At 49.6% G+C, this 13,754-nt stretch overlaps 1 protein-coding gene across 1 annotated transcript; it reads right to left on the bottom strand.

Moving 5' to 3' along the window:
* Nucleotides 1–6: 6 nt before the first annotated feature.
* SMARCD1 (SWI/SNF related, matrix associated, actin dependent regulator of chromatin, subfamily d, member 1) lies at nt 7–13,516 on the bottom strand. The gene is made up of 13 exons (XM_061416144.1): nt 13,153–13,516; nt 12,294–12,481; nt 11,981–12,023; nt 11,763–11,885; nt 11,164–11,286; nt 9,988–10,104; nt 8,376–8,477; nt 7,918–8,079; nt 7,741–7,838; nt 6,223–6,358; nt 4,121–4,243; nt 2,941–3,042; nt 7–2,812 (listed from the first exon to the last, which is right to left on the bottom strand). Exons 1-13 carry the CDS (start codon nt 13,327–13,329, stop codon nt 2,759–2,761), a joined length of 1,548 nt encoding a protein of 515 aa, XP_061272128.1. The 5' UTR covers nt 13,330–13,516; the 3' UTR covers nt 7–2,758.
* Between the last annotated feature and the right edge of the window lie 238 nt (nt 13,517–13,754).

Raw genomic sequence — 13,754 nt, forward strand, 5'->3', positions numbered from 1 at the left:
CAAGAGTTCTTTTCCCAAGAGCAAACTGTAGATTATTTGCTTGAAATTAATAATGGTTCATCAGCCATTCATTACACATGTAATTAGCCTGGGTGAAAACAGATGCCATTTCAGTGTCCTTGACATCAATTTTTTCCACTTCAAGTTATCACCCACACACACTTCTCTCTGCTTTTCCTACTCAAGTCTGATAAACCCCCACATTCCAGACTGCGAACAGTGGTTGTATCCTTGCTGGGTTTGACTGCACATAGGCAATACTTGAGTATTCACATCCACGGAGGCAAAGGTTAACTCTTTAGTTACAGTTTTGAAATGTGATTGCCTTCGTCCTGAATCCTAAATTCCCTTCTTGGTTAGAACCAAGCTAGATAATGGCACAGAGGAAGAAAGGAAAGAGCCACCCGGTGGGAAGCAAGCCTATTATGACGGCGACAGAGGCAGAATTTCCTGCTTCTGCTACTGGGAACCAATCCTGAGGAGAGTGTTAGTTCTACCAGTGAGGGGTTGGCCATCTACAGTACAAGGATGATTGGAGAGCACGTCCATGCCAGTCTTAAGAACCAAAATCTTACTCAGGGTTGAGAAAGTGGACCCTTAAGAGTGACAGGCACAGAGAAGACAAACATCTCCAACCCTGATACAGCCCTGGCCCGTGTGCAGATGGGAGCCCTGAGCACTCGAGAGGCTCAGGGTCATCGAGTGTAAGGGATCACAGGTGCCCAAGGATAGTGCATTTGAGCCAGCGGGTGCCCTGGGGAGCGCAGAAGGGCAAGGAAGAGGATGGCAGTGCCACTGTCTTGTCAGAATGTTCCTTAACAGGAACTGAGGGCAGGACTCAGATGCAGTGATGAAGCCTGCTAATCTCAGCCAGCATCTGCCCTGCTTGGACCACTGGGGCTGACAGAAGAAGCTCTAAGGTAAAACTCTGAGACCCATAGGGTAGAAACCTTATTTTCCACCACATCCCCAGTGCCTGGAACCACAGATGGCGCACAGCAGGTGCTCAATAAACACTTGTCAAATGAACAAACACCATGAGCATGGCTAATGGCACTGGGAACACTCAGGGAAGAGCTCTCCATCAGTACGGAGGGGGACCCACTCTTCAGAAGATTCTTTTATTAAAACTGGGTGACATCGATAAGGGGGCAGTACAAAAAAAATTTTGGTCCATGAAAAAAACATAATAATTCAGTTAATAAAAACAGTTATCTTCAACAGGGACACTGTAGGAGTGCTGAGCTTCCTTCTCATGGTTCCAGCCTCAGGGACAGAGGTTGTCCAGTGTCACTGTGGGGAGAACCTTTCAGGGAGGGGGGGATTAATAAGTGGAAGAAGATGAGGAGCGAGTCCTGCTGTACCCAGCGTGGAACAGGCAGGGACACAGGGCTGGGGGATGTGCTCGCAGGAGCCTGAGGAGGGGGTGGGGAAGCAGGGGCTTTGTCAGTTCTGCAGGTTTACAGCCCATGCCGAACGGAATTCCCCCTCTGTGCCCAGCTGTCTCCCACCCTGCTGTGTTGAGTCTGCGAGCCTGGGATATGCTAACTCGGGGGGTGATACAACCTGGAAGAATTTGAGGCTCTCCTGGAAAGATGCAAAACCATCTCAGTTCCAAGGGGCCAAGATCACACAACAAGGTCCTGCTGCTACCTGAGGGGTCTGAAGCTTTGAGGGCAGGGGCTGGGGAGTCACAATCCTGTGAGGCAGGGAGAGGGGAAGAGTCACAGACCCGAGTCAGAGCTCTCTCCAGCCCTAGGCGCTTTCACTCCTCAGTGCCCTAGCAGTCACCAGCAGGTGTCAACTGGGCAGACAAGGGACAGGAAGACAGGGGTGGCCCAGGGCTTTTACCCGTTTGATTGCAGGCCTGTTTCTCCAAGAAGGGATGGGGGAGGCAGGGCGGAGTGAATGAATGAATCACACCTCCACATTACAGCAGAAAGGAACAGCCTCCGCTGGCAATGACAGCACCCTAGGTGAGGTCCCCGGGGCTCTGACACGGAAAGGCAAGATTCCCCCACCCGAATGCCCTCAGTTGGGACAGACAGGAGGGAATCCTCAACAGCAGCTACAGGGAGTGTGCTGGGAGGGAGCAATACTACTAGAACAAACTCTAATACTGACGTGGACCCCCTGTAAGGGAGGAGAGAAGCACTGAGACAGCAGGCCCCTCTGGAGGGCTGCGGACTGACCTGGGGCTCAGTGGAGCCCGAGAGCCAGGGTTCCTTTAGTGCTAGAGGGCAACAAGTGAAGGGAGAGTTTGCTCCAAACCTGTGGAGGGAAGGAAGGAAACTGGATTCTGTTATCAGGAGAGCCAAGATCAACTAGCTCATAGAGTGCCCCCAGGCCTGAGTCGTGGAGAAGGGGCTACAGCTCCCAACTCCTGGGTCTCTGAAGGGCAGGATCAGTGTAGCTGGTCCCCTTGAAGACCACTTGGCCTTAGGCCCAATCCATTCAATGCACTGATTACCACTACAGGTTCTCTCTCTAATACTATCTAGAGGTCCTATGCAGACCAGGGGAGGGGAGAGGCACATGGGAACTTTGTGGGGCAAAGGGAAGCTGGGGATAGGAAGGGATGGGGTGGGAGAAGAGGAGAGCCGGTGTCACGTGAGACCCTCTTCATTCTGGTGTTGTCTTAGAACCGACAGCATCCCCTGGAAAGCCCCAAGCAAGACCAAGGCAGGTGCCACGAGGCAGGAGGCACAGGGCCCAAGAAAGAAATCGTTGCAGCCAAATCAGGGCTGTGGGAGAAGCCCTATGTATTTCGGATCCCCAGGGCTTGCTCTAATTCTTGTCGTCTCTGCTGCACCTAAGGAGAAAATAGTGGAGGGAGTGGAGAATGAGACAAACCACAAGTTGTTCTTGACGCCACTGACCCCCACCAGGTGCAGACCTCTTGCCTTTTGTCAGTCTCTCCTCTGCACCCTAGGTGCCTACCTTGGAGTAGAAATATCGACACACGGCCTCCTGGGCCCAAGGCTGGAAGTAGAACTCTGCTCGGCGCTCCTCCTCTGAGTTACCCACCACATCAGTCATGACCTGAGAGAGAATGGGAAGCAGGAGAGAGAACAGGCTTGTTTCCTTCCTTGTCGTCTGTTATGGACTGAACAGTGTTCCCTAAAAGATACTGAAATCCTAACCCCCTGGTACCTGTGAATGTGACCTTCTTTGGAAATAGGGTCTCTGCAGATGATCAAGTTAAGATAAGGTCGTTAGGGTGGGCCTAATCCAATGATGGGTATCTTTATAAAAAGGGGAAACTCAGACACAGACAGACACGTAGAGAGGAAAGACAACGTGAACACACATGGAGAACACCATCTGCAAACCAAGGAACACCTGAGTGACTAAAAGCCAGGACAGAGGCCTGGCACAGACTCTCCCTCCCCACCCTTGGGAGGAGCCAAACCCTGCTGACACTGTGACTTCAGGCTCTAGCCTCCAGAACTGTGAGACCATCCATTTCCCTTGTTACGGCAGCCGTAGCAAACTACTAAAACAGCACCCCAAGCCACCCATGCTGTGGACAAGTCCCTGCCTTGTTCAGGGATCCTTCCTGGCACCCCCGGCCCCTGCTCCTCTGGTCAGGCTGACTGCAGTCAGCACAGGACAGGCGAGAACTGAGGGCGCGCCTCATGTACTGTGCTCATTCCTACCTTCCTGCTGAGCTTGCGGTGCTCCTCGCTCTGGGAGCTCCTCTCAGAGAGCACCCCTCCCTCAAATCCCAACTTCTCCAGAAAGCCTTTCCAAGCTATCCTAGTCTCACCAGTCTCCCTTCTCCTTTGTTTTATCTTATTGGTACCGGTGAAATTCTGATAATGTCATACATGATTTACTACTTTTAAAATCCCATTAGCTTGGTTTCTCAAACAGAATGGATGCTACTTTGAAAGCAGAGGCCGAGTTTTGCACTCTGTATCCCCTACAACGTGCACAGTGACAGCACACAGTAAATATGAGATAAACACTTGACGGTTTCATTTCCACTTCCCTACTGGAACACGCTGAAGAAAGCCTGGCCCCTCACCTCCCTGGCTCTCCGCCACATGCCACAGACACAGAGCAAACGCGTGCCTCTCGGGCCCAAGTCTCTCTGGACCTGTCCCCGGTTCTCTACCTTGAGGTCCCGACACTGCGACTGAAGCCAGTCATTGATGAAACCCTGAGGGTCTCTGGCAAAGCTCAGCATGAACTCCCGCTGGGTCTTCAGCTGATTGATAGTCTCTATTGTCTCATGGATCTGAAAGGAAGAAAGGAAGGAAGTTCATAACATTTCCACGTTGGGGAAAAGCAAAGTTAAGTGGCAGGCAGTGTATGACTTCTCCTTGTGCCTCTCCCAGCCAAGGAACAGAATGCAGCCCAAGAATGGCACTGCTGCCCAGGGCCCCACCTGCTCTGGCGCTTGGCGCTGTCTGTCCACCGCCCGTGAGTGAAGTTTTCCTTACAGTCTGCACCATGTCCACTGTGGATGACACTACATGGGAAATTTTTAATCCACAGCACAAATGGGCCTGGAAACTCTCAGGCAGAAAAGGAGTGGTACACAGGGCTGTCTCTGTAGCTGTGGTCCGTGGGTTTTGTTCACTGATACTCCATGCTCTTCCTGGCAATTTCATCTACTTGTATGTCTTCTAGCACCACTGACAGGGTAACGAGTCCCCAGGCTGCAGATCACAGTCCATTTTCTAAGCTCCTACTAATACATCTGCTTGACACCTCAAGGGACCTTAAACTCCCCAAAACAAAATCACTACCTTTTCCCAAGACTTGCTTCTCCTGCTCCCAATCTGAAGGAGTACAACTGCACACTCCAGCTGAAAACCTGGAGGTCTTCGTAACAACTCTTCTCCCTCACACCTCACCCCACCTCTCCATCCAGTGTCCAGACCCCTACAGTTCCACCTCAACACCTTCCAAACCTAGCTACTCACGTCTGTCCTCACGATCAGTGCTGTACAGTTAGGCCTATACCATACGTCATGCGCATTATTGCACCAGCCCCCACCTAGGCTTCCTTCCCCCAGATCCGACCCCCTTACAGTTCACCTCCCACCGTCCTGCCAGTGAGCATTCTAAATAAAACAGCACCAGGCCCTCCCATTTTCAGGACAAAGTATAAACCAGTTTACCCTGCCTCAAAGTGGTTTCAGGACTAGGTTCCTGCTTCCCTCTCGTTTCTTCTCCCTGGCACCCCGAGCTTTATCTAACACAGTGAAGAGCTTGTATTTCTTCACTATGCCAGGTTCTCTGCTCACCTTTGGGCCTGCATATACCCTGCTCCCTCTTTCTGGGCTCCCTCTGCCCCCCACGCCCTTAAGTACCATCATCCTTTCTCCCCTTTTGTTGACTCCCATCAGTTCAGTTCAGTTGCTCAGTTGTGTCCAACTCTTTGCGACCCCATGGACTGCAGCAAGCCAGGCCTCCCTGTCCATCACCAACTCCTAGAGCTTGCTCAAACTCATGTCCATTGACTTGGTGATGCCATCCAGCCATCTCATCCTCTGTCATCCCCTTCTCCTCCTGCCTTCAATCTTTCCTAGCATCAGGGTCTTTTCCAATGAGTCAGTTCTTCGCATCAGGTGGCCAAAGTATTGGGAGTTTCAGCTTCAGCATCAGTCCTTCCAATGAATATTCAGGACTAATTTCCTTTAGGATGGACTGGTTGATGTCCTTGCAGTCCAAGGGACTCTCAAGAGTCTTCTCCAACATCACAGTTCAAAAGCATCAATTCTCTGGTGCTCAGCTTTCTTTATAGTCCAACTCGCATGTTGACTCCCATGTCCTTTAAGATTAGGTTGGGGCATCACCTCTTCCAAGAAAGCCTTCCTGTCTTCCTTTGTGTTCCCAGAGCCTTTCTGGCTTTACTTGCATGGACTATGTCTAATAATGTTTATGGTAATAACAATAGAAGCAGCAGCTCCCATTTGCTTTTATGTGCCAGATACAAGGTCATGTCTTCACATACACTGTCTCATTTAATCCTCATAACAACTTTAGAAAAATAGGCATTATGGTTTCACAGATCAGAAACTGAGGCTCAAAGCTATTAAGAGGTATAGTTAAGAATCAGAACTTATGTGTGTCTGGCTCCAACCAGCACCAGAGTGCCCAGCATATACTGAGTGTCAATATATTTTGAACAAATATCAAAAATCAAAGAAGCCAAGAAGCTGTGATAGAGGGCTGGTGACACCCAACTATCCAGGCCATGATCCCTACCTTGTTGTCTAGAGTAGCAATCTCCTGCTGGCTGGCAGTAGACAGCAGAAAAGAATTCATCTGGGTCTTCAAGGTATCATCCACTTCCACATCAATGTCATAACAAGCTGTCTTTTTCTGATCATTCGGGTCAACACTGAGGAGGAAACCAAGGGGGCCTGGTAAAGGACTTGTTCCCTAAGACCTAATTACACAAGTCTTAGACTGAAGAGCAAGGGGCTGACTGCAAAAGGGTACCAGAGACCTTGTTGGTGTGACAGAAATGCTCTATACTCTCCCTGTGGTGGTAGCTATAGGACGTGCACATTTGTCAAAAATCATCAGATTTTAAATGGGTGCAATATATTGCATATAAGCCTCAGTAATAATGGGAAAAAGTCAAATGGTACAAAAGACAGACAATGAAAAGTAAGTTTCTCCTTCCCCACAAAGAAACCACTGCTACAGTATCTTCACTTATTAAACTGACTCTGAAAATACATTCAAGTAAATACACACCACACAAAATACAACATGGCCTAAATTTAATCACATGAATATAGGACAAACTAGCTTCTACTGACCCAGAGTATGGGTTGTAGGAATTACTATCAGCTGAGTGATGATGGTTCAGGTCTAGTGAAAGGAAGGCTTTACTGGAGTTAATATGGAGTAAGGGAAAGAAGGCAAAGACTATGTAGAGCCAGAAGACATGGTGCTTTGAGGAGAAAGTGCCTTCTTTCACTCTGTATCTGCCTAGACATGCCTTGTTCACCATCTTCTGAACAGAAAAGCAGACGGAGGTAATGGAGCTGGAGTCTCAGAATGGAATGTCCTACCACCCAGAGAAAAGACAGGAGTTCATCAGTGATGAGCTGATAAATTCTAATAACTGATTCTCCAAAAGAGAAAAAGAACAAAAAGAAAAAGCCTGACTTGGAGCATTTGCTAATTTCTGTGTTTTAAATATTCTCAACATGGTTGATTTCAAGATGCCAACATTATATCACTGATCGAGGAACTGGGAAGGGATGTGCAGTAACATCTCATTAGATAGTATTTCCACCACACAGACACAATCAACAGAAGTAACTTCGAAAACACACACACCAGTATGTGTATGTCAGTGGCTCAGTCGTGTCTGACTCTTTGAGACTCCATGGACTGTAATTGGCCCGGCTCCTCTGTCCATGGAAATCTCCAGGCAAGAATACTGGAGTGGGTTGCCATTCTCCTCTCCAGGTGATTTTCCTGACTCCGGGATTGAACCTGGGTCTCCTGCACTGCAGGCAGATTCTTTACCTTCTGAACCACCAGGGAAGCCCAAACACCAGTAAACCAACATAATAACTCAGAGATGATGACTGAGTACATTTACACTTATTTTTTATATAATGTATTTAATCGCAAGTTTATGTAATCCTAAATAATGACTGTGTTTAACAACCTGCTTATCATTTTCCTAAACTCTGAGAACTGACTTGTGCAGGCGGTGCAAGCCAGCTCCAGCACACCACTGCCTTGCACACACACACTTACCTGATGACATGATTAATGATAATGGGCTCAGGTGGCATAAGCAAGGCATGGAGCCGTTGGGGAATCTCTGAGAACTTCATACGCTGAGACTCAAAGATCTATGGGAAAGAGGAGAAGCAGCTAAGAGTACAACTAGTGCTGCAGTGGACTTGAGAAAAGAATGGAAACTTTTCTTACCTGCTGGAGGTACTTGTCACAAATGACAAACTCCCGCTCATGTGGGTCCTGGAGCTTGTGTGTCTTAATATATTGCCACAGTGCTTGAATGATCACCGGACGGGTCTGGGTGTGGATGCCCAGGAGCCGAGCCAGACGAGGGTCTAATTTAAACTGAGGAGGCTGGAGAGAACGAGGGTATAGAGGTGAAGCTAGTGAGCTGAGTCTATGTGCTATTATGGGGCACCTGGTGTGGCCATACATTCATGCCGTTCAACAGGCATTCATGTTGTGCTCTCTCTGGAGCAGAAAAACAGAAGAGGAACTCAGAAATGACTAAGACCCTATCCCTTAAAGATATTTAGGGAGCTAACAGTCTGATGGCAAATTACCTGCAACTAGACTTAAACTGCCTTGAAATGTCAGACTGCTGATGGGATGGGGTTGAAAGCTGGGCCTCCTCAGGGCAGCACAGATACCTGGTAGTCCAGCATCAGCAGGACAGTGCACCGCACATTCACGTCTCCTGGCCGTTTCACCTGGAAGCCGTCCGTCTCCTGGGTAGTGGCGGTCCTGTGCCACTACAGAGAGGAAGATGTCAGGGGGTGCTCTCCCAGAGGAAGAGCTGGGGTGGGAGGGAAGAGCTTCTGTAATGACTGAATTTTCAACTTTGATTAATGAGGCTACTGGAGAAGAGCAACAGCATGAGACATTTTAAAACACTGCATATGACTTTGGGATTCCTGTCTATAAGTAGACGGACATTTTAATTCTGATTGCTCAGGGTCACATTTAAATTAGCCTGTATTTTCAGTGATAATTTTATCCACAACATGGATAATATACACATGTACAGTAAAATAACGTAGCTATCATCTACTGAGTACTTACTATGTGCCAGAGTATTCTAGGACATGTACTTGGATTATCACATTGAATCCCACAACATCCACGTGAGAGAGGCACAATTAAACCTATTTTACAGATGAGAAAACTAATGCTTACAAGAATGCAGCAAGCTGCCCAAGGTCAACAGCCAATAAGTGGTGGAGCTGTTATCTGAGCTCTGGTGTGTTGGAGTCCACAGTCCACATTCTCAGGCACTATGCTCTACTGCTATAAAGTTAAATATATTTACAAATTTCTATTGATTCTATGACTTACTTCCCTTATTAGATGGTAAAGACCTTCCCACGTTTCTTAGTGGTTGAGGTTAAGGGGCTGCGGCTACACTGGCAAAGAAAGGAGCAGGTTAAGTTCACTTGGAGTGCTAGACTATCTCATTCTGGTTTTGACTGTATCACAAAGAACACTGTTGCTAGCACGGTCTTTAGAACACTATGTAATCAGGCATTATAATAAAGAATTTCTGATGATTTGGAATGTGAATCTAAACAAAGCAGGAACCAAAAGCAAGCAGCAGAGGCTGTAAAAGTAGCCTTGCTGCTGCTGCTGCTAAGTCGCTTCAGTCGTGTCCGATTCCGTGCGACCCCATAGACGGCAGCCCACCAAGCTCCCCTGTCCCTGGGATTCTCCAGGCAAGAACACTGGAGTGGGTTCCCATTTCGTTCTCTAATGCATGAAAGTGAAAAGTGAAAGTGAAGTCGCTCAGTCGTGTCCGACTCTTAGCGACCCCATGGACTGCAGCCTACCAGGCTCCTCCGTCCACGGGACTTTCCAGGCAAGAGTACTGGAGTGGGGTGCCATTGCCTTCTCCGAAAAGTAGCCTTGGTAAGGACTAAATCCTAACCCCCTTAAACAAAGCACTTGTTACCAGGAAAAAAGATGAATGGCGTGTGGATAGCTACATCTCACCATTCCTGGCATGTATAAAAAGCCTCCATTAAACTTTCTCTTGAGAGTGGGGGCAGCGATCAAGATAATTAAATTAAAAAGGCGGGACAAGTCAGACTATAAGAACTCTTGGGTCCAAACAGTACCAAAACCAAACAGCTAGTGCCACCTGGAGGCCAATGTGCAAACTGCACTGGAGGTACCCACCCCCACTCCCTCCCTAGACATTAAAGTTTAGCTCCCAAGTCCATCATCCTCTACTGATAAAGTCAAAGTCTAGAGAACAGAACTACTCACTTCTACCAGATGGTTGTCTGGTCCATACAGGTCTTTGTCCAGTTCGATCACCAAGGATTTAAAAAAAGAAGAAAACTTCCTCTTTTGTTTGGTGGCATCATATTTGGACAAGGCAGACTAGAGAAGAGAGATGAGACGTCGTGTTAGAAAAAGCCAGAAGAAATTCCCTAAGACATAGTCCCGTAAACAAGGAACCCACAAAGCAATGGGAATAAAACTCAAAAATGTCTTCTGAGTGTATCTTAGGAGATGGCAAGGTAGGTGTCTATTAAACAAGTTGCGGTAGCAACAGAACCCTGAAGCAGCAGCCTATAACGTGTATAGGGTCATTGCCTTGCCCACCTCTTTTTCCCAAGGGAAACAATGCAAGTTAAGCCAAACATTTACACATAATAAAGCGAGTCTGAACAGAGAAAATTCTGACTCTAGAGGAGAAATGAATCACAGGTAATAAGCAGCCAGAACAAAAACAGCTTTATTTGGATGACACGACACCACTGGCAGATGGACTGGACCTATACAAAGAAAACGGAGGCTCTGACATTGACCCCTGGTTCTTCTGAAAAATGCTTTCATACTGGCTTGCCTGTGAACAGCTAAAAATAGAGAGCCAGAGAGTATAAGGGAATGGCAGGTGAGCTTCTCCAAGGAGCTTCTGGGATGGGAAGTTTGGGGGCTATCACCTGACAGCTGATGTTCCCCATGAAACAACAAAGAGCTTGTCAGAGAAATCAATCCCACATAAACTGCAAGCTGTTTCCAATAGGAGCTGGGAAGACAGAGAGGGCACAGCAGAAATCAAGGACCTCAAGGACTCAGGGAAGAAAGCATGGCCCAAATGTTAAGTGCAAATTCATTTGGTTTAAAAGAAAAAAAATAACTGAAAAATCTGCAGATACTGCCAAATCCAATGGCTAGCAGCATCAGGAGAGAGGTAAACAACAAATCAAATCCCAGGACAATAAGGTTCTCGATGTGATACCACAGAGAGGGCCAATATGTGGGAGCCAGACACAAAGAACCATTGTCTGTTAGTGCAGAGAACACAGTGACCCTCTCCCTGCTGTTCCCAACAGGAGCTGTAAGCACCAGTCAGGCTTCCTGCCAACCAGACAATACTGCTTGTTCCCAGAAGCTCCCACCCTAGACGCCGACCACAGTGGACCTTGAACTCACATCCTCCAGGAGCCGTCCTTCTACCCGAAGTTCCCAGGAAGCCACCGTCCCTTCCCCATCCTCGGCATCTGACTTAGCCGGATTGAAAGTGTTAGAAATGAAAATTCGCAGCTTCCGTTTTTGCTGAGGAAGGCAGAAACAGGATTGACAGGAGGCTTCAGTGGTTTGATGTTGAAGACAAGGGTCTCCCCAAACCCGACAATGACTCCTAACAGACTGGCTTACTGTCTACCCAGTCCCTGGGGTGGTTGGATGGAGATTCCAATGAGAAGAGGAGCACAGGCCACTGGCCTGAGTGCAAATGCATTCACCGGGATGCCAGGTAGACAGTCATGCAAGATGCCAGGTTCCCAAGGTGGCAGAGGAGTTACGGCAAAAACACCAACAGGGTATATTTCTGGTGCAAGAAATATCAAAAGCCCCTCCCCCTTTGCTGTTCCGTTCTTATGCTTCTAATGTAATTCTCAGTTCGTAGGCGGAAGAGATGTAATTTAAATGCCAAGGAAAGCTGTGCTATGCCTTTGATTTCTCATCCTAAGCCTGCTGAAGGTTCCCGAGTCCTCTCCTTTGGCTCTCTGCCTAGTACTCTCCTGTGTTACCTTGATGGGACGTTTCAAGGCCTCCTGGATATCTAGCCGTTTCCTCATGATAGTCTGGTCCAGTTTCCTTTCAAAAGCCAAGAGATCCATATAGGCCTGGGATTCTGGTACCAGTTCACGAATCTTAGGGAACAGAAAGATATCATTGGGATCTAAGGCTGACCATCTCTACTCTCCAACTCACCACACCCTCAAGAAGGTCTATAGCCTGGACTCACCCTTTGAGGTAGAATTTTGTCAGCCATCTTCTTTTTTTTTGCACTGTTTGGAATAAATACTGTTATCAGGTTGGGATGGAACTAGCCAGAACATGAAGACAGGCTGTCAGCACCTCCATTTATAGTAAAGTGAAGGAACTGCAAAGCTTGTCTCAAATCAAAGACACCCCCGCCCCTAACAAACACGAAGCAATTATTTCAAGAATGAGCACCGTCTGCTGACACAGCACTGCCGCTTCTCTGCTCAGGTACCCCAGCACCTGCATCTGCACAGGCCTCCTCCCTCCCTCCCTCCACCCTGGGATCATCTTACTTGTGGTTCCGATTTTGGACCGCCTGCTGCTGGACCTGCTGGATCTGCTGAGGCGCAGGTCTCTTGCGGGACTGGTCCATCCCTGACTGGGCCAGGCCAGGTCGGACTGAAGGGTTCCCCCCATAGCCAGGGGGTCCCATGGAAGGTCCCTGAGGTGTCATTCGGCTGCCTGGTAGCATACCTGGTCTCTACAGAGGGGAGAGGACCTAGAGATGTCATGGCTTCCCCTGCAAATCCCACCAAGAAAGGGAAAGTGGGGGAGGCCTGAGTTCTTTGAATGAAACAAGGCAGTGGGGTGGGGTGGAGCACAATGGTGAGGTGGGAGGAGAGCCCTCTACCTCTCTGACATCTAAGTAGCTGGAACTTCCACTCTCCAGCCCTGACTCCACAGGAGAATATAGCCCCAAAGCAAAGACAGCGAGACTAGACTCAAATTCTCCCCCGTCTGTTTTGTGTCTGGCACACTGGACATCTCTTCTAGTGCCATATTTACTCAGAGAGTACTGTCAGGCACTATCTCCTCAGAAGCTGACCTCAATTTGCCAGCTACACCTTCTGTGCTCCTGGGCACTGGAGCTGCCTAGGCCATTTGCACTCAAGGTCTCACAGGCCCACGTTTGGCCTCACTTCGTCCACCCTGGTTTTACATCCTGACTCCCCAAGAAAACAATGCCTCTAGGAGCAGGTGGGGATGCTAACAGCCTCCCTTCCCTTCCCCGCAGCGTCTCCCCCGACCCCAACTCGGCGCCCGAATCCCTCCCGGGCGCGTCCCTCCTCCTCCTCCCCCCACCCCTGTCACTCCCAGGCCCCCGCTCGGCCCCGCCCCCGGCCCGCGCGCCCCTCCTCCTGCCCCACTCACCGGATAGGCCGCTCCAGGCATCGGGGAGCGGTATAGCCCTTGACCCGGCGCCGGCCCCATTCGCACCGGAGGCCCCGGTGTCCCGCCCGGGCCCAGGGCAGACGCCGCACCCGCCCCTCCTGAGGCTCCGGCGCCGCCGCTCGGAGCCACAGACTGGAAACCCGCCCGGGCCGCCATCTTTCCCGGAGCCGCTGCTGCAGCTGCACAAAGAACCGGAACCGGAACTCCCCCCGCCCCCCCGCGCGCCCCTCGCGCGCCCTCCTGTCCGCCCGGCCGGCCCGCCGGCCCGGGAGGCTCAGGGCAGCGAGACTGTGGGCTAGAGGGGGGCGACTAGGGGAAAAGGCGTGTGACCACTCCCTCCAGCCTTCACGATCCGGGAGGGAAAACCATCGAGAAGAGCTCTGGGATAGAGAAGCCGTGCGAAAGGGCGCCCCCAGGCCGACGGAGGGAGACAAGGACCTGGAAAGGGGGACCACTGCACCATCCCTACGCGAGGGTGATGGAGTAAATGCTTTATCTTGGCGCAGTGCGTTTAACTTTCCAAACGCAGTGCGTTTTTCCTTTCTCTTCCGGTTCTAAGCCCAGCACACTGAAGAGAACGC

The sequence above is a fragment of the Bos javanicus genome, chromosome 5 (assembly GCF_032452875.1).
Source record: "Bos javanicus breed banteng chromosome 5, ARS-OSU_banteng_1.0, whole genome shotgun sequence".
NCBI classification, from domain to species: Eukaryota; Metazoa; Chordata; class Mammalia; order Artiodactyla; family Bovidae; genus Bos; species Bos javanicus.